Here is a 27,442-nt window from a genome sequence, read left to right on the forward strand (position 1 = left end):
GGGGGAAGAAGAAAGATGGGAAAAGGGTGGGGGCAAGAAGAAGAAAGATGGGAAAAGGGTGGGGGGAAGGAGAAAGGGGGGAAAAGAAGAAAGAAGGGAATGGGGGGGGAGGGAAGACGGTGAGTGGGGGAAAAGGGAGTCAAGAGAAAGGGATGAGGAGGACCCTGGGGGGGACGACGCGGGGGGATACAGGGACCAAGGGGAGGGGGTCAGGGAGCAAGGGGGACACTGCGGGGGGAAGGGGACCCAAGGTGGGGTGGGGGGGACAGAAGGGAGGGGGGCAGAGCAAGAACCGGGGGTAACAGCCCGAGGGAGCGGGACCGAGAGGCTGAAGGCACAGAGGCAGTTGATTAAGGTGGACAAATAATTTTATTGGTGCATGCAATACATGTCAATACTGCAAACTTCTTCCATCACGTCTCTCACACACGGAACACCAGGCTGCTCTACCCGCGCCCAGCCAAAGCCAGCCAACACACGGCACCGCCGGGCCCTACCCTAACACCACGGAACAACTCCAACCCCAAAGCAACGGAATAGAATCTCCTCCCCCATATAATCCCCATTTCATTTTACAGATTTTTTTTTTTTAAATTATAGTTTTAAATAGAAGCTGAGAATGCGCCATAAAAATGAGCATTAAATCCATCGTAGCGATGGTGCCTGCTTTATACATGATGGGTGTACACCATCTTTTATTTCATTTACATTTCAATCGAACAATAGATTTGCAAAGAAAATGTCTAATACAGACGTAAAAATATTCACACTAGAGCTTCACAATCGGTTGTACAATTGACAAACAGGCCTCTTTTCCCAAACTTTCCAGCTAAGCAAATTTATTAAAAATGTCATCAATGCAACAAGAAAAAAAAAAGTTCTCTTTAAAACTTCCAGGGAAAAGAATACGCAGTAAACAGTATAAATGCGACAGCAGATGCTGCAAGCTAACCACGATACTTCTGAGTGGCTGTACAGTGGGGATGTGCAGTACAAATCAAAGCCACGTGTGTTGTATCACAACTACCGTATAATGTACTTGTTTGCCCAGCTACGAAAACGCATGCATTCCCATGCCTTGGATTCACGGAGATCTACTCTGGATAAATCGATGGGCTATGTGCAAATGACCTTGGCTTTTGGCAGTAATAAATGCAGCCAGGCTCAGTTTTAGTTCAGCTTTTACAGCAAAATCTTGAGTGATTAAAAGCTCCCACAAGCATCCTTTTCAAATACAGGTGTAGTTTTATGTTCGGGCATTGGTCATTTTAGTGATGAGATAAATAAGAGTAATCAACAGGGGTTTTTTACCTTGTTGTGTTCCCTTGCCAGCAAAGAGAGACACAGGGTGATGACTACTGCCAAAGTCAGCTTTTCCTTTGTAGTGGAAAACTGGGTCATTTAAAACCAGCACATTTATTGTGTTCTGCTTGCAAAAGAGGTCCCTCAATGAGGGACCGAGGGATTAAACTACAACATAAAGAATGGACTTTTACAACCTATAGATAATCCGATCATTTCTCAGTTTGTAACACTCTCAAATTCAACATCTTCCTGTAATAACAGTCTAATAATAATGAATAGTCTGTTCACAAATATGATCAAGCAGCTGCTGGCATACAGTGTTTATGTACAGCAACAGGTACAACTTGTGCTTTAAAAAAGCAAACAAAATCAATGTTTGGAACTATTCTGATTTCAGATCAAGTTATCAGAAGCATTCTTTCCTCAGCTGTTACTGACCACTGTGCATTACTCTGTACTTCACCACCCAGCCAAGCACACTATTACACAAGAACAGCACTGAGCTCTTGAGTACAGGACAAATTAAAATTTCACTTGTTATCAAAGCACTAAAACCTTCCAAATTAGACTTCTACAAAGAGCAATTAAGAGCTTATTTAACATAATCAGCTGCGTACAACTTTTTTTTTTCCCCTAAATCAAATGCCAAACTTCAGTGTCCCTGTACTAGACTACCAAGAACCAGCAGCAGTTTGCTTTGCCAAGAGTCTAACCTCTCCTTTGAAGGGTCTAGTATACATTCTACAATGCAAAATCTGCATAAACACAAAGATTCATTTCTTGTCACCTGCTTACAGGGACAAAACATCGGTCGCCGGCACTTGCCTTGCTACAGGTGCATGCACGACTGTATGGACGATTCCTTTCTCACACAGCAACCCCCTCAGAACAAGCACTCGTCTCTACTCAGACCTATGTGAGAAACGAGGCAACCGAGGAATGAATCCAGGTAGTGAGGCAACAAAATTAACTTAAGATACTAATAATTCCTGTATCTCTTGCATGTGAAATCCCTGCTGTACCCCTAGTTGGGGGGGAAAAAAACCAAAACAAAACAATAACCAACCCAAGCCAACCCAAAATGCTTGCCCAAGCAAAGCAAAAGAGCCAATCTCTCTCCCCAGTCTGCTGTGGGCCTTTTTTTCTGACAGCACTGCTAAGTTAGGCCAAAACCTAAATGGGAATCACTGCTATCAACACACACAGATTAGTCACACTATCTCAGTGTCAGAAAATAAGCCCTTCCATAGCCCAAAGGCACCTGATTTGCAACTAGACATATGAATACATACTCGCTTGTACAGAGTCAAGGGCTGAAACTTGACCCAAGAAGAAAGCCAGAACTAGGTTCCCACCTGTAGCTTCTCCTTGTCAGGGCACTGGAGGGCACAGCTTCATGGCAAAAGCCACAGTCAGTGTTAAAACCATAGAAAATGCTGTTAAAACGCCCAATAGTTCTTTTGCCTGTCATTCTATAGATGAAAAATTCAACTAAAAAAAAACCGCTAGCCTCAGTTAAGAACCAAGAGCTGCTACGCCATGGGATCTCCTGCTGCAGACGAGTGTATCGATACTACATCGGTTCCTAAATACGCCAGTATGGTTGGCAGGAATATGTTCGGCTTATGTAATTTCACTGGACAAACAGGCAAATGTGTGTAAGCAGCTTTATCCCAATCCCCCTCCAGCAGAGCACAACCAAGTTCTTAAAACTGCAATTTTAAAATTAAAAAGTTAAGGTAAATACACAATCAATTTATGTAGTATATATTCACCCTCAGATCATGCTGAAGATGTTCTGTGGAGTTCTGGTGCACAGAGGGCTCTTTCCCTGAGGGCAAATAAGGACTTCTCAAACCTTTATATTTTCTCTATTTTTGTAACAAAATAGCAATTTAAAATTTAAAAATCTTTTAAAAAAATTACATCACCTTCAACATGGAAGATCTCACTGTTTAAATATCCATGAAAGAGACATACTTGTTTGCATATCTGTTTTGGAATTACATTGTACAGCAAATAATAGTATCTCAGAAGCGTTTCAAAAGTAATATAAATTCATATTTACAGAATGGTCTTGGTATAAAATATACAACAATCATATTTATGTCTAACATTCTAAGTTAAAGTTAACACCGACAGGAAATAAGTTAAGGTGACAAAGGTGGTCTGGTTCTTGTATCCATTCACTGCGAGTTGCAAGTGGAACAAAGCCTCAGTCTAATCCTAGCGACAAGGTGGCACTGGCGAGAGGAAGGTACAGCAACAGCCAGAGGAAACTAAGAGAAGACTACTTGACTGTTTTTCTACATACATTCCTTTACATTTGAGTATTAAATAGATGTGTAAGATCTTCCATACTGACACCAGAATATCAAAACTAACCCTTGGATTTCCAGGTTTATTTACAACATAATTAATTCATGGACATGTTCATTAGGAGAGATATCAAACACCAATATTTACTTAGTCTAATCAGTAACCCTCAGGGAAATGCCAACCCCCACCCCCCAGAAGCGTGCACAAAACAGTTATCAAAATCTTACCCGACCACATAGCTGTGATTTTGTAAAATAACAACTCAGACGACCAGTAACATGATCCTCTTTAAGCATTTTGCTAGCAGGAAAAGCCCTTACATGCAGTACACCTGGTGAAAGATCAGCTTGGCTTAAAATATTCCAGTACAATTTTCAGAGTAAACAACTTCACAGAAGTTAATAAAAACATAAAAAAAAAATGTAAAACTTGTCACAAAGAAAAGTTAAGAGGACAAACAAGAAGACAGTAATCATCAGGAGGGCGAGTCCTGCTTTCTTTAAAAAAAAAAAAAAAAAAAGGTGGATCTTTAAGCTTTGCAAAAAAAAAATATGCCCAGGGCTCTATTTCTGTGTAAGTATGAGAACAGATTTTCAGTTGACATGTCTAACACGATTCTCAGTCACATCTTAACAGGGCATGAATTCATACACTTTTCAGTACTCTGAAGGTCAGATAATGCTATATTATTATATATTCAAGGTCTTGGAAAACAAGTTGCCACTGAACAAGCAAAAATTAAACCTGAATACAAAATTATGATTAACAACATTTAACAAAGGTAATACAACCGCCTTAAATTCCCAATATTTAGTTTAAATTAAAAACAAAACAGTACAAAAAACAGCAATACCATCTTGTTAGTCAGTGCAAACACTACATACAGGGTTTTCAAAGGAAAGCCAAGAGCACCTGATACTTTTTGCCAAGTCATCTGGATTCTAGAATCTCCAAGTTGAGAACTATTAATAAAAAAAAAGGAAAACCAAAATTGCTGTTACATTAGTGCATAACCTCTCAAAAAATGGCCAAAAATTGTTTCATGTATAACTTAGGGAAATCGATACCTAGTACATTAGCTGGAGGACTTAGGCACTTGGTTTACTTCTGATAACTTTACTTGGACAAGTAGCCTGTGTATGTGTATCTACAGTACTAAAGCAGAAATCGGGGAGGAATGGAAACAAAAAGCTTCAGCAAAGCACTGCACCACAGACCTGCAAATAACGTAGCAGTGCAAAGCTAATGGTGTGTTAACCCTGTAAGTCTCAAGTCCAAATCTCCACCTCTCATTCTTCAAACAAGAAACAATACTACATGCAAAGTTCCATAACTAAAGAAAAAGCAGCTGCAACAAGACACAAGTTCTTCTCTCATGAAACAAAATAGAGACAAGTAAGTTAGTCTTCCTTTCACTAGATGTATCATCGTAGGATCCTGCTAGTTTAAATAACTGAGTTGTTAGTTTTCTACAGAAGCCATTTTAAACAAGAATGGCTCAGATACCGCACCGGATTGCTACAAACTCATAAAAAGCTGCTTTAAGCTTAAGTAAAACAATGTCCAAATTCCATTTGTTTGTGGAAAGTGAACGCCTTACCCTAGTAAAGTAAGTTCTTTTTTTCTTCAGAATGCTAATGCGAGAGGGGCTTGAAGTATCAAAGAGTCCACAGGAAATGCATGACCCCAATATTATTTTTTTTAAAAAAAATATACATTATATAATATATATTATATATATAAAAAGCTAGTGTAAATGCTTCCATGGTGTGGTCACAAGCTGGAAAGATGAATGCCTTTCAGCTGTTAACCATCCTGCCATTTGCAACAGGCTTTAAAAAGTCATTTTTATCCTCAGACATAATGTGAGCAGTTTTCAAAATGAGGCTGCCAACACTGACTGATGTGCTGATGGGCAGGCAGCTTGCATTGCTAACAGATGTTGTGATCGGCTGACTGAAGCAAGAAGTTACGGGCAGGATTGTTTTCTGCTCCTCCCTGAGGAGAAAAATAAGTTACACAAATATTAAACAAGTACATGCACAAGTATCCGGAACTGAATTGTGTGCATTAAATAAATACTGACATAAACTCATTTTTAGCAACAGGCTAAACATCTTAACTACGGAACGGTACGCTCGAGGTGTTAAATGCAGTCCGCCTCATTTTCAAAGGCTGCATTACACATTAAAGGCTACACGACAACCTAAAATAGTGTATTTTAAAAACTACCTCTCTATGGAGATTTGTGCAAACAGTTATGACTTAAACCTTCTGAAGTTCTTCTTAATTTCTGTTCACTATAAAAATACTTTTGCATTTTTTGCTTATTGAATGTGAAAGGTATTTAACAGCTGTGACAGGTTTCAGTATACACGATTACAACAATGCACATGAACAATGGTACCACCCTGTGACTTTCATATTTGTGACCTAATTCTACTTCTTAACAAGTTCTTCTCACTTCACCATGTACACACAATGCAGATGTCTGATCCAGGTCTGAGTAGGTGTGCAGTGCATCCTTAACCATGCTCCAGCTATTCTGACGCTGCTCTTTGTCTAACACTGGCAGACACTGCTGTTTCGTCTAACACTCACAGAATCACAAGGTCTTCACCTAAACTTTGTCTCTTCTGTTCCATAGATTCTTTCGGGTGCTGCTTTAGTGGATGCCCATTCTCTACAGTTGTTCCATTGAGCAGCTGATCATCTTGAGCACTAATACCTAGCTGTATATCCAAAATCTCCTACAGAGAGAAGGAGAAACATCCATCAATACTGTCGCTACCGGCCTTCATTTTCCTATTATGCTCCACTATATAAAGCTGACGGAAACAGGAGTCACATCATAAGACTCCCTGTTTTTATTTCATACTATTGGAATGTCTACCACATTTTACTATAAAGGAAAAACCAGTTATTCAAAGATGGCAGTGAACGACAACAGCAGCGTAAACATCAGTTGCTAGAACATGGTTTATCAGGTGGGATATGAAGGAAGTGGAAAGGAACGACTCCTCATCATTACTAATGCTACCAAAAAATAAAGAGCAAAAAGCTGAAAGCTATGACAAAGAACATGGTGAGCTCTTTTAAACTTTGGTACTATTAACCTCCAGGTATCTCCGCAAGAAGTAAGAGACCTCTAGTGTTAAAATAAGGCCAATGTTTGATATCCTTACAAAGACTAAACCCAAAAAGCCTTGCTAGCAACATCATGTACTACTTCACAGACATTTTATAAGTTTTTCAATCCCTAACAGAAGGACCCAGTGAGCTCTTTAGAGACACAGGTTTTTGTACTTACTTCTATTTGTTCACCTTGCCCATCAGGTTCATCTGTATCAAGGGCTGACAGCTCCAATTCAATGTCTCGATCTGGCTTTGTGTCTGCACAGTCCTCAGTATAATCAGTCTAAAAAAAGAATTAACGTGTTCTGTAAATGTCAAGTTGGCTTTTCACCTGCTTCACACGACATGCAAGTGTTAAAGTAAAAACAGAAGATGCGCTTCTAGGACACAGTAATTCTACAATACAAAAGAGCTAGTTAGACACAGTTTTGGGCAGACAACACTGGATACAACGCTAAATCTAATCACATTAAAGTACTGAAATTGAGATAAAAAAAATACTGAAGTAAAAATTTCTGTAGGGTCCATTGGCAGAACATTTATATTGATAACGTGTACAAGAAGAATGTAGAGTAACGACTGCACAAAATGGATCATCACATTCCTCCATTTTTTAAAGGGGTGACTGGAGCAGCAGCATCGCATGCACACCTACTCGATCCCAGGGAAATAATTAGGTGCAACAACAGTGACTTAACTTGCACAGAACGTGTTACAAACATTTGGAAACATAAAAACTAAGAGTTTTAACTCTTAATCAAAATGCAGGCACTTATATCTATACAAAACACCTCAAAGATACGTTTCATCCCAGTCGCCCCTTTCTTTACCTCACCATTCCTCAAATCAATTTCCTTGCTTAAAAGATTTAAGGTAAGACGACTGCCTTCATCTAGAGAATTCCATTTCTGTTGCATGGCTAGTGCGTTCGCCTCTCTCTGAAGTAATAATGAGTTACTTTTGGCCTACAGAAAGAAATACATCGGTTACCAACAACTACACTTAAACCATGTACTGTCAAAAGGCAAAATAAACCAGCTTACAGAAAGAACAGTTCTCTTGCTAGATGGATATTCACGTATTCCTTTGATGCACAGCATTTATTACGTTCTGCATTTGCTGACACTCCTAAAACTGACCTTACCGATGTCAATGGAACAGCTCATATTAGCTGTGCTCATACTTAGCACTGTGGTGCTAGCACCTCGTTAACCCTTAGTGATAATTTTGTGAATCATACTATTTTCTGTAGGTGACACTAAAAAAATTTATTTTATATCACTTCACTAAATCACTTCTTCTAAATTATAAAACCCACAGGGTATAATATCTGATCTTACCTGCTGTAATTCAATACTCAATAGATCTCCAGTGCTGGAATGCTTCCTGTGACCAGACAGATCTGTAACTATGAATCTGTCCCTTTAAGAGAAAGAAGGCAAAACTGGGAATTAAAAACAAGTTAGCTAAAGATAAAGGTCCTTCCATTCATGTAATAGTGACTCACAATTCATATTACAGTACTGACAGATTTAATGAATCTATCAATGTCAGATTTTTGGACAGAAACCCTGTGACTAAGATAACACACTCTTCATCTTCACTGGGGCTCAACACCTCAAGGCATTATATGAAGCAAACATCCTGATTTTACATATGGTTAAGATGTGGCAGGAAAACTTCAGAGGAACTACTCAAGATTGCAGATTTTCAGATGATGGCTTGACAGTACCTGACTCCAAGTTTTTGATTAGGTCTCTGAAGGGATACGTTGCTAGTAATTGAGCAGTGTTAGCTGCATTAAGAATTAAAGACTAGACAAGTTCTAATAACCTACTTTTTCCAAGGCCTTATACTGGATAATAAAAAAATATTTTACTTAAAGAACATCTATTTATAGTTCCAGATTTTTTCCCTCCACAACTCAGGATTTTCAATACCAAGATATAGAAAATACTTTTAACCGAGCACAGAAAAAAAAAAGTCCATACCGTTCCACGTAACGTGCTGATGATGTAGAATCCGAGCCATAGGCACTCCATCTTGAGTCAACTGCATTGACATAAGGGACATAATCTGTAACAAATTAAGACACCATTCATTACCTGCTCTGTTCTTAAAGTGTAACATACAGGTATTTTAGCTCTTTGCATGGTCATTGCCATAGTGAGCATGAACAGGATGAAAAGCTCATGATGTATGCTATATAGTCAGACACAACCTGTACCTGATACGCTGATGGGCTTAGTAGCACTTCCTTGGGAAGCAGTGGCCTGAATAGGATCTGTCGTGTGATAACCCGTGCGGGATGACCTGGAGATTGCACCCCACTTGGAGATGATCGGTCCATCGCTAAATGGAATTATAGGATCTTCTTCCTTTGCCCTTCGCTGAGTTTCAAATAAATGCACCCTCCTTTTAACATCTCCACTGTCCAAATCCTACATATTTAGGAGACAGAAGGCATGGACTCAATTTGAGGTTATTCAGATTCTGCAGCTGGCCAATAACTTTGATTACTGTGGCTGCCACTGCAACATGCTGAGATTATTTTAGGCGCCTCAGAATTGTACAGATTTAGGTGTACACGTATACATTTATACAAAGAACTCTGAAGATGGACAAACATAATTGAGAAGTCAAAAATTTGTATCCCACTCTAATAATCAAGGAACACATTTAAAATTAGTGAGTTCTTATCAGCTTACAGACCATCTATTCAAAATACTTTGGCTACAAGTTTGATTTAGAGATCTTTAAATAAAATAGTTGTTTCAGACACCCGAGAATTTATTCACACCACTACAATTTGTCACTGAACTAAGTACACCATGCACTTCTGAAACTGGGAAAAGATTTCTAAAGTACTTCAGATGGGCAGAATTATCTTAAAATACTAAGAATAGAAGCTATCAACTTGAAGAAAAAGAGGCTTGTTTAACTAAACAACAGGCACTTGGGTGTATAAGTATCATTACACTAATGAGATAACATGCAGAAACCACCTACCATTAATACGGCATTTGAATTGGCAATCACATCCTTGGGCTCGGAGTCGATAGCATTTATACAAGAACCAATAGTGCCACAAGACCATGGCGAGTAGTGAGAGAGATGGTCTTCCTCAAATTTAGTTCCGCTCAGATCACTGACACTCTCTGAGAACTACAGAAAAGGGAATAAAATAAGCAGTGAATAATAAAACCAGGGCATTCACATTAAAATAAGACGTTTACTGCTACTTAACTAAATTATCTCAGAATTCAATGAAGGAGTCGTAGCTGTATTCACAATTTGACTCAGGGACAACATAACCTGTTCAATTCAGTTTTAAACCAGCTCAGGTGATGCTGTCACAAAAGGACAAGCTTTGCCACTGAAACAAACTGCCTGGCCTGCTAAGATGAGACTGAAGTAAGGGTCACTATGCTAGTGGCATGTTTCTTCAGGCAAATATCTGTAGTAATTAAACTAAGAGAAGCCATTCATTTTCCTTTAATGTATAAGCAAGCATACAGCTTGGAACCCTACAACCTGGATGAAAAGGACTAAATCCTGATTGACCTTGAATACACCCATAAGGGACTTCAGGTACACCTGCCTTAGGAGACCATTTCTGAATATTCAGAGTCTAACACCTCAAATATCATCAATGGAACTGCCAAACCACAGCAATGAGTGCTGTGCATGGTGGTTCTCAAACTAGTTTCTTGGGTGCAGGTTCTTAAACTAGCTTCTTGAATGCATTTAATTTACATATATAGAAAATAAATAACACTTTTTTTTTTTTTCCTCAAAAGCATGTTATTACTATCTGTTGAGTTTCTATCCTTGTTTACAGAACCTGAACGTACACAACGTCCTAGCAATGCCTTTGCCACTTCTAAGGGACATGTATTCTCTGGGACTTGACAGGCATTTGCAGCTCGATTCAGTCTACTCATCATGTCATAATGCCATCTCAAGTACAAAAAAGAAGGTCCTTAATGGAAAACAACTGTTGCTCCCTATACAAAAAACCTGAAGGTTCACTAGTTCAATAAAATTACAGTTCTTTTAGGGAAAATAAACTGAATCGCTTCACTTTTTGATCTTTTTTCAGTAATCATGTCAGCATGACCTTCAATTCAAACTGAACGCATTATTAGATATTACTCTCCTTTTACTAGAAGATTAATTTTGGAAACAACAGATGGCAGGTAGAAAATCTTTACTAGAAATATTAAATGGCACCTTACAGAAACAAGAAGGGACAATAAAGAAGTTCTTTGGCTTCCCACCTCTGTGCTGAAATCTACACTGAAGAGAGGAGAAGGTGGTGTTGGAGATGGTGTTGCCATAGGAAGGGTTGACGATACCAGAGGAGCTTTCTGTGTGTGGTACTGTGCCCATTGCTCTGGCTTCCGTCTTAACTGCTCATCGTAACCAGTCTTCAAGTGACCACAAGGCTCCTAGCAATAAGAAATGAAGGACTGTGTTATCCTGTCATACTCTAACCAGAAGGTAAATACTGGCAGGGGACACCAAATTCCCCTGGGTCTGTAACCTGCCACTGATATCCCTACATGAATTGCACAAGGATCTGGGGAGAACCTCGCCCATGTATGGCAACTTAAATCCTAAAGATATTACAAATTCAAGCAACATTAATGGGTAATAAAGAGGCAGAAGGTTCTGGTCCTAATCCACATTAGTGGTCTATTTTACAAACCCCTTTTATTAGGGTTACAAACAAAATAAGAACTTTGTCCAAGTCACATGATCACTGTAACCGCAAATAAACAAAAGATGTCTATGCTAATTATTTACCAACTTTCAGTAATGACCTTCAGAATTCAGACCATGGCCCCCCGTCTCCAGCTCTCACTTACCCTTGGTAAAGGCACCGTCCTCTGTTCGTTTGGAGGTTGACAAGCCACAGAGTAATACCCATCCAAAGAGTTGTATCTCTCACGTAATGATGTCTGATAGACAGATGAGTGCATCACGTCCATGGGAGGTAAAGAATTGCTCCTAATAATATCATCTCGTGGGTACATCTGTGGGCGCCAGATGCGCCTGCTGTCATAAACTGGAGCATACATTCCAGAAGGGACAGGAGGAACCGGTCCATACGGCTGCGGAGGAGGAGGTTGGTAAGGAGAATTCAGTCGATCTCGAGGGGGAAATGTACTGTAATGATCGGCATATGGCACGGAAGCAGGTGGGAGGGAGGATTCTGGAACGTTATTGGACCTCACAAAGCGAGGAACACAGGGAGCCACACCAGCTGGTACAGTTGGAGGTGGTGGATAATATCCTTAAAAATTGGAAAAAGGCATATTTAATGTAACTACAAATGACCCAGAAATGTACACCTTCTAAAACTGTAAATAGCGTTCTTAAGTACTTTTATGAAGAGTCACACTTTACAAAGCTCTTACTGACCCTATCATTTTTCAGTGGAACATTGTTTCGTGTACAACAACCGTATTAGCCGATGTAGTGCTGACCCTTTAGCACCTCAACCCCACTTGGAAAATGGAGTTTCTCTGCCATTGCTCCTAGGTGCTATGGTTTAACTATGTAACTGAAAAGACAGCATATTAAGCACTTCTTTATTTAGGAAGTTAAAATTGTTCTTTCTAAAATAAAAAGCAATACTGCTAAAAAAAAGTAATTCTGAAGGTCCATAAATAACCATTGCACACTTGGCTTATTCTTTTTAATTTGGACAGGATCATCTAAACACCTCTACCTTTTGTATTGAGAGCCTGTGAATGGCCTGATGCTAGAACATCTAATTGTTTGCTTGAATATAAACACGCATATCACAACCTAAAAAGATGACTGAAAGCTTTCAGAAACATTTGAGCAAGTACAATGATGTGTAAGTCTCATAAAAGAAGCATGCTATGCCTCGGGTCTGAATGGCATCTATAGATACCCTCATGGACAGGCTGTAGGTACACAAGCCTAAATAAATGCAATTCATTGGTAACAAACGAAAAAGTAGATGAAACACCTTGAGGTTCAGGTTCTTCTGGATGCTGAGGTACAAGTTGCATAACACAGAGCACACAAAGACAAGAACTGCCAACGCTGGGAGCAAACTACAGGTCCCTCCCATACTCAGCAACAGACCAGAAGAGTATTGCATTTAGTGAAGATTCAGCTGGTATTTTAAGAAAATCCACAAAATGAAGATAAAAGTTATTTCTCAGCATTCAGGTTTATCTAGAGAAAAGTTGAGAGTTAGTTTTGATTCAGTGCTTGTCTCACTCACCTGTCTGTGGGTACTGCGGAACTTCATATGACAGCTGAGTCCTGGGATCTTGGAAATATTGAACATTATCAGAATGTGGAGGGTAGACGGGTACTCTGGGAACAAATGGGCTGGATTTTGGAGGTACAGAATTAACTTCTGTTCCAATATTAGGAGGACCAGCTGAGGTAGCTGCTGCCTGGCTTACAGGAGTCTTGGGTGGAGAACCAATTTTACTGAAAAGGATTACCGAGAAATCATTAAGCAGATCTTTACTTATTTCAGCTACCTCTACGCATACACTCACATGCAATATGAAAATCTGGGCCAAGTAATTTCCCCTGGAACTTTAGTTTTCATCCCCCAAACTGATAACGATTATTCTATCTCAGACTTTCAGCTAAGACAACTCAAAAGCTAATATAAACGTTTTGGTGTGTACCCAGAAGCTTACATAGTACTTCTAAGTGCATTTTGGTAAAGCCAAAGGCTTTGGAAAGTTGTGTAGGAGAAGAATCTAAAAGGTTTTAAGGGAAAACCCCTATACAGAAGGTTTCTGGGATTATTAAGGGACTACACACTATGTGCACATGTCTTGTTTTCAGGAAACATCAAATTTTGAGTGCACGTTTTTTGTTTTATGTAATAACCCGAAAGTAACAAAGATCAGCCAGGCTGATGACAAGAGAATAAAGGACAAAGGGAGAGATTTACTATTTTATCTATATTGCACTGAGTATTTAACAGCTAAAACAATCAATGCTGGCTCTGACAACTTGAATCCACAGACTTTGTATAACAATATCTGCACTGCAGTACCAGATCTTACACAACTCTGCAGCCAGCGAGCACCAGCAATCACTGCAAGCCAGGACCAGAATTCAGTATCTGTTGTTCGCCATCCACACGCTCCACGATAATCTAAAAGCAAAATGTTGTGCTTAGCTGTCTGCATAAGTTACCTACCTTTCAGGTAGTGATTCTGTAGGGGATCCAGAAACATTCTGGCCACTGGCTCCAGTCTTCCCTCCCTTCTTCGTGCTCTCCAAAGCTCTCAAGGAGGTCTCTGCACAGCGAGGGATCAACTGGGGGACACCACTTTCCATATTAGCTATTCCGTTAGTACTTGGCATCATCTTCCCTGCTGCTTCTGGGCTTCCTATGACAGAAATGACGTTTCCTGTTGTGGTTGAGATGGTGCTGTTTACGCCAACTTTATTTAGAAGGGGGAATGTTCTCACTGTTGCACTGATTTTTTTGTTCCTCAAGCGATACCTACAAACACACAGAAGACAGACAATTCAAAAAGTGCTTATTGCGCAGTTTAACATATTTGTAACACTAGCAAAAGGAAGGGATTGAGAGGAACACTATATCCCAAAATTGCAGGACTTTAAACAGATGCTTATTTTCAATGATCTGTAAATAGAACATCAGTGTCTTCCTTATAACCAAAGATCATTTCTGAGAAGATTCGCTTCTGTACATCTTAGAAAATGGATTTGGGTGAAACCAGCTTCAACAAATGTATACATTACCAACTAAGTAAGAGACTCACTTTATTTCTCTCTCCTGTAGGTGATATAACCAATCCCTGACAGACACTGAGCTCAGACTCAGTTTCAGGAAAGGAAGTTTTACTCCCCATTGGGTAAAATAAAAAATAAACCTAGAATTAGTTTACAGATATTGCTTTGCGGTACCTTCAATTTCATGTAAAGAGTTGTAAATTCAAGAGATTCACAAATCCTTCCAAATGAATAAACGTATAGGAAAAGCTGTTTTCAAAATACAGTGGATGTTGCTTGGATTTAAACTGAAAAGGAAAAGGAGAAAGCTACCTCCCACACTTACTTTTCAAGCTCTTCCTGAGAATGAGCGAATGTACAGTTTGTTCCTCGTGGACACCCCCCTTGCTGTCGAAGGTCTCGGCACATACTTGTTTTATATTTGCTGTTTGGTTGTGGCTTTAGAAAAAACACATGACATTCCACTTACAGTCTAGTAGACATTTATACAGGATAGGCTTAAAATATACAGCCACATCCCCGATATGCTTTTACATTTTGCATGTTTAATCAGAAAATTCGGGATCTCTCTTGTTGATTGGTTTAATTACTTTGCTGTTGTATGGATCTCACTACATCAAGCTCTGCTGCATTACATATTCAGCAGCGTTAAGATCTCAAAACCTGAATGCAGTAACAGTATCATCGGTTATTACACAGAAAAGTCTGTAAATATTTCAAATCAATTAGTAGTTTTTCGAAGTTGCTTCTTTCAGTAAATGTAGAGTAAGACATCTAGCACAATGATTGAATGTAATTACCTGTGGAGTTTCATGGCCTTTTCTACTATAATTCTGAATGAAATCCACCAGCCCATGGACCACAGTCTTCACAGCGACCATTGCATTTTCCAGCTGCTCCCATGTTGGAGATGCTGCATCTAAAATTATTACAGGTAGGCTTGTCATTCTGTCAGTAATTTCAGTAGAAGCATAAATAAGAGGGAACTCTTCTAGTACTTCAAACACCAAGTACTAGGACAGAACTCCAAGAGCCCCAAAGAAGGGTTTATAATAAACTGTATTAATTAAGGGGAATTTTGAAACTAGGAACGGAGTTTATCATCTTAATAGCTAGATATAAAAAACATAAGCCTTTTAAAAGCTTCACTTGCATACCTGGATTGGGATCTATGTTTGCCAGCAGCTCTAAATGAGGCCTCAGCCTGTTTAAGTTTGCAGGATCCCCTGTGCGCTGCAAGACAATTGTCAATTCTTGTACACTCTTTGCAAAAGATTCTGGAGATTGGAGCTGAAAACAAAGCAAGTGTTAGTGTGCTGCATCTCACAACCGTGAACTACCAAGCTTAGAAAGATTTTCATTAAACTAGTTCCTAAATGCAACACGTAGTGTCTTCAGATGGCATATAGAGAGTATCACTGGAGAGAAATTTAATTTCTCAGCTCAGAATCTGCCCTATGAAGCTTCATCATAAGACACAAAAACAGTATTAGCCTTAAAGCACTGGAAAGCAAAATGTCTTCGTATGAAGAATACACTACAGTGGGAAAAAAACTTCATTATAGTTTTAATCAATATCTTATATGACTAAAGACAAAAAGTTAATCCAAGGTTCTTGGATTTTTATTGTAACATTCAGTAACCAAATCTAATCCTACAAAGACACTAAAATCACCCCTTTGACTAACCTTGTCAATAATGGATTGCATGTGTGATTTATGCGCCAAGTCACCATAAAGAAGGGAAGACCACTGTTCTGGTGATATCCGAAGTCCTGCTTCCATGGCAATGTGAACAATTTGGGCATCATGTTCTCTCCGCAAAGCCTCATAACTCCGAAATTCTTCTTTTAGTTGCATCAGAGAAGAATCCTCATCCCTTTTAGTGACCTAAGAAATAGTAATAGTTAAAAAATCCTCCTTTAACGAAAAAATCTCCAAGTCTATTAGAAAAAGAAAGTTGCACAGCACAAAAGAACTGTTTTTGTGTATTTAGCATATACTGAATTTTCTTCTATGCGTTCAACAACTGGGCTAGCAGTGCACAGGCAGAACAGCCAGCTCTTCAAATTTTTACAGCATCACAGGTGCAAAACTATACCAACCACACTACTTCCAGCTAGGAAAGTGATCAGATTTGCTCTTCTATTCTTTGCTCTTCTATATTTTGATCTTCTATTCGCTCTTCTCCAGATACAAAGAGCAGGAATATCCAGCTTAAATAATCCACCCATATGCATCAAAACTAAAGGGGCTGTTCAGCACAAAGCAGCTGACACAGACAAATTAAAAACGAGAGAGTGTGACAAATGTGTTGGAACACAATGCTGGAGCTCAGGCTGATAGCACTCTCTGTGTACAGTCTCTCTCTCGTGCCAGGTGCTGGGGGTAGGGAATCTCCCAGGACTACAGCATTCCAAAAGATTTCTTTAGAATTCTGGGATTGGATTCTAATCTTTGAGGGCACCCAGGTTACTCTGGCATGTCTGGCCGTAGCCCACTCTTACAAATCTGAATAAAGCCAAAACTTATTTTATTAAAACACTTCTCCTCTTCCTGAAGTGGGCTAGGAGTGCGTACAGAGTCAGGTTCCACACCTCTTTCACTAGAGGTAACTTCCAGATGATGGGCAGCAATTTCAGAATCTCTTCTGGCTAATTCCACATGTGACCATTTGTTCCTTTTGCCGGGAATTTTAAATATCAAATAACTACTTCACAACAGCTCTACGTAAAATCTTACACTCTACATTATTTAAATCTGGAGAAACTGAATTTATGTAACATTATGCAGATGAAAGATACTAATCCTAGGACAGGTTCTCTGGAGTTGTACTAGTTCACTATAGCAAACTTCAAATACTGGTATTTTACCTTAAAGCATGATGCTCTATACAGTAGCTGCACAACATGACCAATGCTCGTTTTGGAGGCCTGAGGAAATCTTGGTTCTAGCCTTTGTACAACAAAAAGTACCAGAACTTTTCTAGAGAGTGCAGAGCCATCTTCCAGTGCCAGTAAAACAAGTTTCAGTGCCTCCTCTTGCATAGCTTTAAAACACACAAATAAAAGATAGGAAGTGAAATACATTTCCAGAAAGCAGCAAGGCCACCATGTATTAACACCATAAGCAGGAACATCTGAATCACCTTGAACATAATTTCTTATGACTTTTTATTTCATTGCTCATTAATAAAAATATTTGTAAACATTAAGAAATTTGCTAGTTTAGAAATATGTAGATGCACTCTAAGCATAGCAAATTTAAAGAGCTAGGACTAATAAATACAGTAATAAATACATCAGTAGCGTGGTTTTTATACTTTTTTTCCACTGTGCAATTTTGTGGCCTTTGTCATTTTGGACACCTCATCGGCGCCATCATCAGTTACTGTAATTAAAAGAGGACTACTAACAGTTAAAATAATTTCCATTTCTGTGCTTGCTTCAGTAACATTCTTAACTAAGAATTTGCTGTTTTTATCAAAGACCAACAGGATCATTACACATTTAATTAAAATTCTGTTGGAACTGAAGTTAGGCTGATTGTATTTACAGCTGAAGAATGAAGAAGACAGTGCAGTCACCTGTCTAGTTCTAATTACAGGCAGCAGCACGATCTGCCTGTGTTAAGAGTTACACTGCATTAGGAACTGTGCAGAAACCATGCTTATTTACTCTGTTTTCCCAGGAGTTTTAAATACTTCTTCACATTTTTCAGGAACAGTTAAAGGGAGACAACACCAAAACTTTAAACAAGCAGGTTTTACCAACTTGTCTTTCTTTTTTCCTCCTCTCTCACTGGCAAAAAATTGAAAAGCAGAAGTAATTACCTCTTCAATCAGACAGAAGAAACATTCAAAAAATGGGGTTTTTGTATTAAGAAAAGGTACAGCTAAGCACGCCCTTTTGCAGATTCTACTTTACCTGGTCCTAGAAACTGGCATCCTCGTGCCCTGACAGCAGCCCAAAGATTGGCAGAAAGCTGCTGAGGATTTTGGTGCTGCAAGATCAGCTCTGTAACGGTTCTCTCTCCCAGCGATCGAGCTGCTCGCATAGCTCTAACCCGACCCTCTTCCTCCACCAGCTGACAATTCACCAATGTCACAAGCTTCCTTTGCATGGGACGGCTCAGTGCACTCTGATTCAAGCTTGCAACACCTTCAAATAAAGCAAGAAAAGGAAAGCTATTGCTTCTTATTCAGATAAATCTAACTGAATAAGAAACAAAACTGTCTAGTATGTGTCTTTCTCTAGGATTTAGATACTAGTCACAGATAACTTCGCTTCTCTTCTGCAACTGTTCAACATTACCAAAAAGAATACTAATTAAAGTCTTAAATAGACATCAAACCCATCCTTTGGGGAAAATCAGCTTTAGTACAAAGTTAGCCTCAGGGAAATATTAAACAAAAAAGAACATTTTGCAAACTTAAAAAAAATCAAGTGTCACAGGTGTGAAAAAGCTTTTAAAGACATATGGGAAAACTTATTGCAAAAATGAGAGAATTGCCCCATTGATGCATAAAATAGGTGCTGATAACAGTGCTGTTCAAAGTAAGCTACATCAAAATTCCACTGTTCAGTAGAGACTCACCTTTTCCTCCACTTAATGGCTTTAAGTAGAGTGCCAAATCCTCAACACATTTCTTTGCTACTTCATAATGTTTGTTCTCTCCTACATTACTCAACTTTACTGTCTGATGATCAGGAACCTAAGAAAATGCAAGGGGGAGAAGGGGTGAGAAAAATTACATACACCCAGCTGAGCTACGCGATCTGCCGCCAGTGGCACTAACATCCCTGTTATTAATTACATAACACTGCAGATGTGGACTGCTTTTTAGAGAAGTCAAAGACAGGATGCAAGCAGGGTATGTAGAACGTAAGAAGGAGTAACAGAAAGGACTCAAGATGAGGATCAGGGTGATGAAAGATTATTTGTTAGTACTCAACACATTAAGAACAAAAGTAGGATAGGAAACAACAGCCTAAGTCTAACGAGAAGGTACTTAAAAGCTGAACGAAGAACACAGGATTTGAGAGGATGATGAGTGTACCAATCTCTCTATTACAGAGAGACAAGGGAAGTTATGAGACAAAATTAAATGGCAAGAAAAAAAGAAAAAAAAAATCAAATGCAAAGTTAAAAATTCATTTTAGCATAATTTGGACATGCTGAAATCTTCAAAGAGAATGAGAAAACTTAACTGGGTGGATAAGTAGAGTAACAAGGTCAAAGAGTGAAGACGGAAGGTGTTTTAGTCACAATACATTCAATTGTTTGAAAGACATTTCAAGACGCTAGGAGACCAGGAAAATAAATGTTGTAATATCAAGACAGTGATCTGATCAAACTTAGACATAAAAAAAAGAATGAAAAGAACACGTGAACTTGAGAAACAAACTGCTTCAACACAGATAGTGTTGTTATCAGTAGCTGTGTAGGTGTGTCAAGATGTGTGATAAAGACATTAAAAAGTGAAGAAAAAGCATCGTCTCACTGCCTCACCCAGGTGTGATAGTGAGAGCACTATGAAAAGCACATGAATCAGCGCAGGGTGCACAGACTTATTTAGTCTCCATCCAGCACAGCGCTGATTATATAATCGCTGTTTTGCCACAACTATGAGACAGCACAGGGAGCATTCCCGGCCTGATTAGCCAGTGCTTGAAAGCACAACTGGAGAGCCGTCGCCATGCATATTTTAACAAAATTATACACAGTTCTGAAACAGCTAGTAGCTCTCAAACACGTGACATGCAGAAAGTTCCTTGTAAGGGCACAGTGAATGAGTGCAATCTGCAGGTTCATTTTTCTAATGACAATTGTCACAGATAATTGTTACTTTCCTAATGGATATTTTTCTCCAGTCACAGTTCCAGAGCCTTTTAAAAGCAGAATTCAGCTTTCAATTATAACAGGTTTTTGTTTTATGAGAAAAGTATGGTCAACAAAATGGTGCAGCTGCTTTTGGAGTACGTATGGACATCTAGATACTACCAATTCAGTGTCTCATGATTTTTTAGGCTAAAATGAGGGGGGAAACATCAGCATACGTATTGCAACTGGCATGTAAATTCTAATAACATGATGTAGCAAAGTGAAGAGCTGCTTAAATCATACCTGGGCTCCAACTAACTGGAGGAGTGCAAAGTTTACAGGAAGCACATCGATGTCTGTATTGATGGCAGTCTGGTCGAAAGGACATGCCTTGCGATGAAGCTTGTTCAGGCAGGTCTTACAGACAGTGTGAGAGCAACCTAAGCTGATGGGTTTGTGCACATTCTCATCAAACTCGTTGTAGCAGATTGGGCAGGACAGAAATTCTGTCCACTGAGCTGCCTGCACAGGCATTGTGGAAGCTGGACACTTGTTTAGCAGGCTAGCAGACCATTATTTCACTGTACTATGTTTTGGTAGCTGTAAGTAAATAACAGAGTATTTAAAACATGCTTTCTGATAATATGGAATGATTTTTTAATTTAAAAAAAAACACCCAACATTTCAATATTCTACAGAATAAAACAAAATCCTTATGTTGAAGCACTCAAAACCCCCAACTTTGTGGTAGTTTAATATCTGTACCAAAAAAGGCTCATGAGCTCAATTAACAAACTACAAGTTGAAGTTGAACCTATTCATGATAAACTGCATTATTCTCTCATAGTATTAAATACACCTTTAGTGCAGAAAGAGTAAGAAATCTCTTGGCATGGAAAGCATAAAGGTGTGAATCACGGTAACCCATCTCTTACTATGTCATCTAACCTCAAGTTTTCCAAATCCTGAAAGCACTCCCTGGTTGCAGAACGGGCCTAGGCAGGGAGAAGACACAGAACTTATTATTTATTTAATTACTGGGGGGAAGTTAAAATGTAATCTTCCATTTGAAGTGAAGTAGAACAATACGTTCCTTCTTTAAATCTTATTTAGACTCAGACATCAAACTAAACACAGCTTTGCTTTTTCGGAAAAAAAAAAGACATCTCTTTCTTTAAACGACATAAATTAATAAATCCATTAACAAAAGTTAAGAATCATAAGAAAACACTAAAACAATAAGCAATTAGTTTTAGTTTTATGATTCTCTTGTATTAGTTCCCCCTTTACTCCCAAGAACCCCCACTGGAGCATCCAAGGGCAGAGCTTGCTGCATGCAGGCTTGGTTTTCCCATCTCTGCCTTACACCAGTAAGGTGTACATCTGTGCAGTAGTGCCATAATAGCATTCCGAAGAAAACAGATTTATAGAAGTTTTTTTGAAAGATCCTCCCATCTTACATAACTTATGTTCTTGAAAAAGATAACAGGCATAAGAAGTCCATCAAAACCATTCACATTCAAGCTTTTGTCACGAAGATTTCAATTCACAGCTGCATCCAAGACCTGAACAGCCCCACCCTTCGCTGCAATGTGCAACCACCTGAACTTTCCATGCAACCTAGAGACCAGTTAGTTCACTTCACGGTTAAGAACAAGCTTCTCCTAGCAGCTTGTTCAAAATGCAAGTATGCAAATGTTTTAATTACACATTTAACATTCTATTTTTTTTTCTTCGACAATGGAAAAAACGTACGTGTTTTGAGGAAGCAGAGATCTCCCCTCCGCATGTAAATTCACTCTTTACTGCAATTCCATTGTTGGCTGTGCTACAGTTTAATTAATGCTATAGTATCAGACCATTGAAATAATTACTAGAACACTAAATAGACTATCTGTGGATGTATTTCATGTTAGTTATGACCATCTGTTTAGAAATCCTACTTAGTACCATGAACACTCAGTGCCCTTTAAGTAACAGGATACTTGTACAAGATGTCCTTATCTCAGTGAGCCTTCCAATATTATGCAGCAATTTCTCCCCAAATGAATTCCCACAGTAAGTGCAAAACAAACTGAAAGTTGAACCTGTCCCTTCAAAACCAAACTGCTGAGGTTACACTTTCAATGCAAGCCAGAATATTCACACGCGTTGGACAAAGCAGATTTTCATCCAACTTCTACGAATGCGCAAACAAAGGTCTTAGAGGAATGAAAAAACCCCACAGTTCTCTTTAATCTGCTACATATGTCTTTTAACCAAGGAAACTCAAAAGCAAAACAAATAATAGCAAACCCAAACAATGAGCCAACAGGCCTAGAAAGATTTTTAATTCCTCTATACAGAATCCCACAATCTTCTTAGCGCATCCACTTCAGCTTCTCTACCAAAACAGGACAGGAGATGCATAGAAGTGTAACGCCTTGCGGTGAGCACTGTCCTTAAAGCTGTTTGACAGAACTACCAGCAATGTCACTGCTGACCTCGGAATGCCATCAGTGTTCACCTGAGTGCATCACACGGCTAACACAACAAATCAGAGAACTCTGGGAAACGTGCTACCACCACAACTCTCAGAGGGAAAAGTTTAGAGGCTATGCATGTGCTAACATGTTGTTGGTCACTGACAATTCTCCTAACAGTCTCTTATTTCCACATTGCTCAGTAATTCTCTCAAATGCTGAATCTTCACTCAGAGGCAGAACCCATGGTCCATTTCCACAGACACTTCAGAGACTTGGAAGGGCCACTCTCGAGTTGTTTGTTTTCCCGACCAGCACAGAAATGAAACACAATGGATTCTTAAAGCATGCACCACCCATTTTTAGAAATCCATCTCAGAGTAGTTAATCATCATAAATGACAGATTCTAAGCATGTGTTGACCTTCAGATTCCTTGACAGAAAAAAAATCTAATTAAATCAGCAAACAGCTGGGGAAAGCTCTCATCTCCCAAACTTCAAGCAGCCCTGCTCAGAGGAACTCTCCATCCTCTACTGAGCATGCCAGCTCTCCTGCCATTCTTGCTCTCCAGTGCAAGAAAACAATCTCACATCTCCTAATTCTCATGTCAGCTTCTACAAAAAACATAAGCCACATATTTAATAGATTCATACTCCTTGTCAGAAATAATGTATTTCAGGGATGTCCTCCTAAAGAACAAATTGCTCCAGAGCTCTAAACGGAGTAAATACGAGGAGGGGAGCATAATAAAGCAGGTAAATTAGCAGTCAGTTTGGGTTTGTTTTGACACATCGTGTACTCAGCGCAGCTACCCTTGGTCTATCTGTTTGGTCTGGCAGAAGTGCTGTCTCTGGCTTCTCTCCCCCATCAAAGCAGAGGCATCCTGGAAAAAAGAAATCCCAAGGAAACAGCTGACACGGACACTGGCCAGGCAAGGAAACCAGTTGGAAGAGACAACGTCCCCTCTGCCCAGGCCTATTGAGCAGGTCCCTTGTGGGACACGGCAAAGGGAAGTCTAATAGGCAGAGCTTGCAGGAGAAGGCAACGCAGAGTAATTCCGTCAGTGCTGAACAAAGGGAAGTCTTCTCTAAAGCTGAAGGAAAATCTTGGAAAAGTATGGGGTTATATGACATTTTCACAAATTAAGCTAGTCTAATTACAATCCCGCTGTGGATTTAAGCCTAAATCTTGGAAATCAATTTATTTTTAATCACTAAATTAAAGAGTCCTTGATATTGACTTGCTCTCAATATTGACTGCAGAGATCATGGTATTTTCTAAGTGATCTCCAGTATAATTTTCCATTATACAGATTAATCATTTGTTTGCACTACACAGAGGCAGCTTTCTCAAGCCTTCCTTCCTAAGTTATGTAGTCTTGAAAGCATCCTGACTGGGTCAAAAAACTTAGCGCCCACGTAATCAAATTATCTGTATTAAATTATTCTCTGAAGGGACTAGAACCTTTTATTCTTTTCTCTTCAACAGCCATCATCTACAGACCTAAAAAACTAGCTTCATTAAAGGCTTAGAAAAGGGCCATCTCATAAAAGCTTTGCATCGTTCAGCTATGATGGCTTAAAATTAAAGTAAGTCTTCTTTACAGAGCGCCTTGCTTATTTCTATGTTCCATAATATCTGGCACATGTAAATCTCTTTATATCACATGCAAATTCTACACATAAAGTGCAGTCTTTAATGATCACTAAAGACAGCATTTCAATGCAACTTCTTTACTGAACTTTAATGCCACTAAGAGGGCAATTTTGAATTCCAGAAAAGTTGTGAAGAGAAAAATTGGTGATATCTCTACCCAGGCTGTGATTTGCCAGCACACCTAAGGATGCTTCACTTGTTATCCTCTCAAAAATTAAAGCTTTAAATCTCCTCTGCCTCCCCAGAACACACGGCTGAAGAATAATTCCCTGCAAACAGTGGCACAATTTAGAAGTTCACGGTTGCTCAGTGGCTGCCAAAGTTCACTCAGTTCAGAGGTGAATCCCCCAAGTCAATGCCCATTCGTGTACCCTCAGCAGCTTGCGCCTGCTCCTCCCTGACTGAGTGCTGGGAGCACTTTTAAAAGTTTCCTATATTCTTATGTAACGCCACTGTGGGGTTTTTGTGTTCTGTAGGTGTGACTGAAAGGAGTTTGTCCTTGCCACAAGCCCAATACCAATCCGGCTCCCGTAGCAGTATTGACTTCCTGAGACCAGCTGAAGGGCAATACACAAAAAGAATTCTTTGCCATCAAAAATCAGTTGAACTTTCTCTGCATTCAGCATAACCCTGTCTGAGCAGAGCTATTTTGACACAATTACTTCAAGAAGAGATATGCTAAAGAATTAATTTTCATTTATGTTTTCAGAGAATAAGGATTCTCACACACAGCTCAGTTCCCCCTTTTATTTTTTGAACGTGACCTCTATGCTTCAACGATACGTTTTACCAAATGAGAAATTCCATATTCTAACCTTTTTCCGAGAGCCTTTTTAAAGTTTGTACAGAATAACTTACATGCCCACAGATACAGTTTTTCTTTTTCATAGGATCATCCAGACAGTAAGGAGAGACTGTGTCTATTCATCCCACTAAGGGGTCTACAAAATCTTACCAAACAAAACATACCACACACCTAACAAAAACACTACTCATTATTACCCTCTGGATACTGTAAACATTCTGCCGCTTGTAGATCGACAAATCTTACATAAAAAAAAAGATCAATACACAAGACTAAGACCTAAGTTTGAGACATCTCAAGGATTGACACCAAAATTGTTGGAATTGAATATTTTTGAAAGAACTGGCCATGACCTCAAACAAGGCAGGAACAGGAGTTAATAAGAAACCTTTCCTTGTGGGAAGTTTTGCTTACATTGCAGAAACAATAAAAAGTTCATTAACAAGGTATGTGGGTCTCAGGAAAGTGATTAATTACAAAAATTAAAGATTCAGTGCTTCACAGAGTAGTACTTAACACTAGCAACACAAGCTTTGATTTCTAGAATTTCCACAGTTATTTAACACAGACCAAAGGTCAAACAACAGTTCTTTGGTCCAGAAGATTTACAATTGCACTTGTTAGTTCTCATTTAAAATGAAAAAAAATCTGTTCAGACACAATTACTGACTACAAGGGTGTAGATTTGAAGGGCTGTGTTTATTTTTAACGTTATGATGTAGCAGTAATGGGCATGAAGGAACAATCACAATAGTAGCTACAGGAATGACAACTAAACCCAACCAAGTTTGTACCTAACCAGACACGCATCAGGGATTTTTCTGGGCATCATTATTTTCTACCAATAAAGATACCCATCTCACTTGGAGCCCTGACAGTAACTGAACCCTCATCTCTCTCCACTCACATCGTTACCCTTCCCTATGCTTTGTGCTGACTTCAATGCTTCATTTAAACCCCAACGCACACCCCAAGCACTGGGAAAGCCCAGACATGCTTTTTCTGCTCAGCTGTTTTAGTTTTTGTTTGAGACACTTTAAAAGTGACCTGGTAGATTTGGGCCAGTTTTTCCCCATGATTCTTCTCCCCCACTGCCCTAACACACAGCTCCCAGCGCAGAAATGCTCCTGACACCAGTGTGATTCCCTTCTGTGCTGGAAGGACTGCGCTCACTGCCTCATGCTGCCAGTGCAGAGGGAGAGAGAACTGCACCCACCACCCCATGGTGCTGGTTCCTAGGGCAGGGTCACTAGACCCACGGTACTAATACAGAAAGGGGAGAAACGGACCCAGTGCCCCACAGTGCTGGGGCCGAGGGCACGGGAACCGGACCCAGTGCCCCACAGCGCTGGGGCCGAGGGGATGGGAACCGGACCCAGTGCTCTGAGGTGCTGACACAGGGGGTGGGTGGAGACGACACCAGACTCACCGTCCCACGGTGCTGGTGCAGCAGGGGGAGAACCGGACCCACCGCCCCATGGTGCCGGGGGGGGGGGGGGGGGGGGGCGGGGGGACGGGAGGGGAGGGAAATCAGACCCAACCGGCCCCACGGTGCCGGTGCCGAGGAGGAGGAATCAGACCCACGGTGCCAGCGCAGAGGCAGGGAGAACCGGCCCTACCGAATCAGGCTCCCCGGTGCCGAGGGAAGGAAAACCCTGCCCTACGGCCCGAGGCTCCCGAGCAGCACCCGGCCCTCGCCGTCATTTCGGCGCCGCCACCAAATGGCTGCCCCAGCCCCGGGGCTGGCGGGGCGGGCCGGCAGCCCCCTCCCGCGCCAGGGCCGGTCCCGGGGGCGCTGGCAGGGCCGGGCCGGGCAGGGCAGGGCGGGCCAGGCCCGGCCCCGCAGCGCCGCGGGGAAGGCGGCGGGGGGGGGCGGGGGGGGGTGAGGGGGAGAAGCGCGGGCGGGGCCTTGCCGGGTCACCGCGTCCCCCCCGCCCGGCGCCGCTCCTACCTGCGAGGCGCGGGCGGCGGGGCCGGCAGCGGGCGGCGGGGCCGGGCTCTCACTCGCCATGGGGCGGGCAGCGCGGCGCGGCGCGGCGGAGGCAGCGGCGGGGGCCCCGGCGGCGCCGCCTCATCGCGCCCACAGCCGGGAGCGCCGCCGCGACACGCCCCGTCTCGCGAGACTCGCGGCACCTCTCGCGAGAACCCGGCGGCACGTCTCGCG

General features: G+C 40.6%; 1 protein-coding gene and 1 non-coding gene across 6 annotated transcripts; both read right to left on the bottom strand.

Annotated features, from left to right (window-relative positions):
• Positions 1 to 350: 350 nt before the first annotated feature.
• On the bottom strand, positions 351 to 27,380 carry RC3H2 (ring finger and CCCH-type domains 2). Of its 5 annotated transcripts, none has more exons than XM_069873514.1 (21): positions 27,230 to 27,380; positions 20,658 to 20,954; positions 19,128 to 19,245; positions 18,458 to 18,691; positions 17,405 to 17,580; positions 16,221 to 16,421; positions 15,690 to 15,822; positions 15,333 to 15,451; positions 14,858 to 14,970; positions 13,970 to 14,278; positions 13,025 to 13,239; positions 11,631 to 12,058; positions 11,040 to 11,210; positions 9,769 to 9,924; positions 8,987 to 9,200; positions 8,751 to 8,835; positions 8,100 to 8,181; positions 7,590 to 7,724; positions 6,935 to 7,042; positions 6,226 to 6,374; positions 351 to 5,622 (listed from the first exon to the last, which is right to left on the bottom strand). In XM_069873514.1, exons 2-21 carry the CDS (start codon positions 20,886 to 20,888, stop codon positions 5,424 to 5,426), a joined length of 3,576 nt encoding a protein of 1,191 aa, XP_069729615.1. In that variant the 5' UTR covers positions 20,889 to 20,954; positions 27,230 to 27,380; the 3' UTR covers positions 351 to 5,423. The 5 variants fall into 5 exon arrangements, with proteins under 5 accessions (XP_069729615.1, XP_069729613.1, XP_069729612.1 ...); XM_069873512.1 differs by having other exon boundaries at positions 8,100 to 8,175; positions 10,998 to 11,210; XM_069873511.1 differs by having other exon boundaries at positions 10,998 to 11,210.
• LOC138729456 (small nucleolar RNA SNORD90) lies at positions 15,916 to 16,023 on the bottom strand. Its single transcript, XR_011338893.1, has one exon. It is a non-coding gene; the product is annotated as a small nucleolar RNA SNORD90 (small nucleolar RNA).
• Positions 27,381 to 27,442: the final 62 nt, after the last annotated feature.

Source organism: Phaenicophaeus curvirostris, chromosome 20 (assembly GCF_032191515.1).
Source record: "Phaenicophaeus curvirostris isolate KB17595 chromosome 20, BPBGC_Pcur_1.0, whole genome shotgun sequence".
In the NCBI taxonomy this organism is placed as follows: domain Eukaryota; kingdom Metazoa; phylum Chordata; class Aves; order Cuculiformes; family Cuculidae; genus Phaenicophaeus; species Phaenicophaeus curvirostris.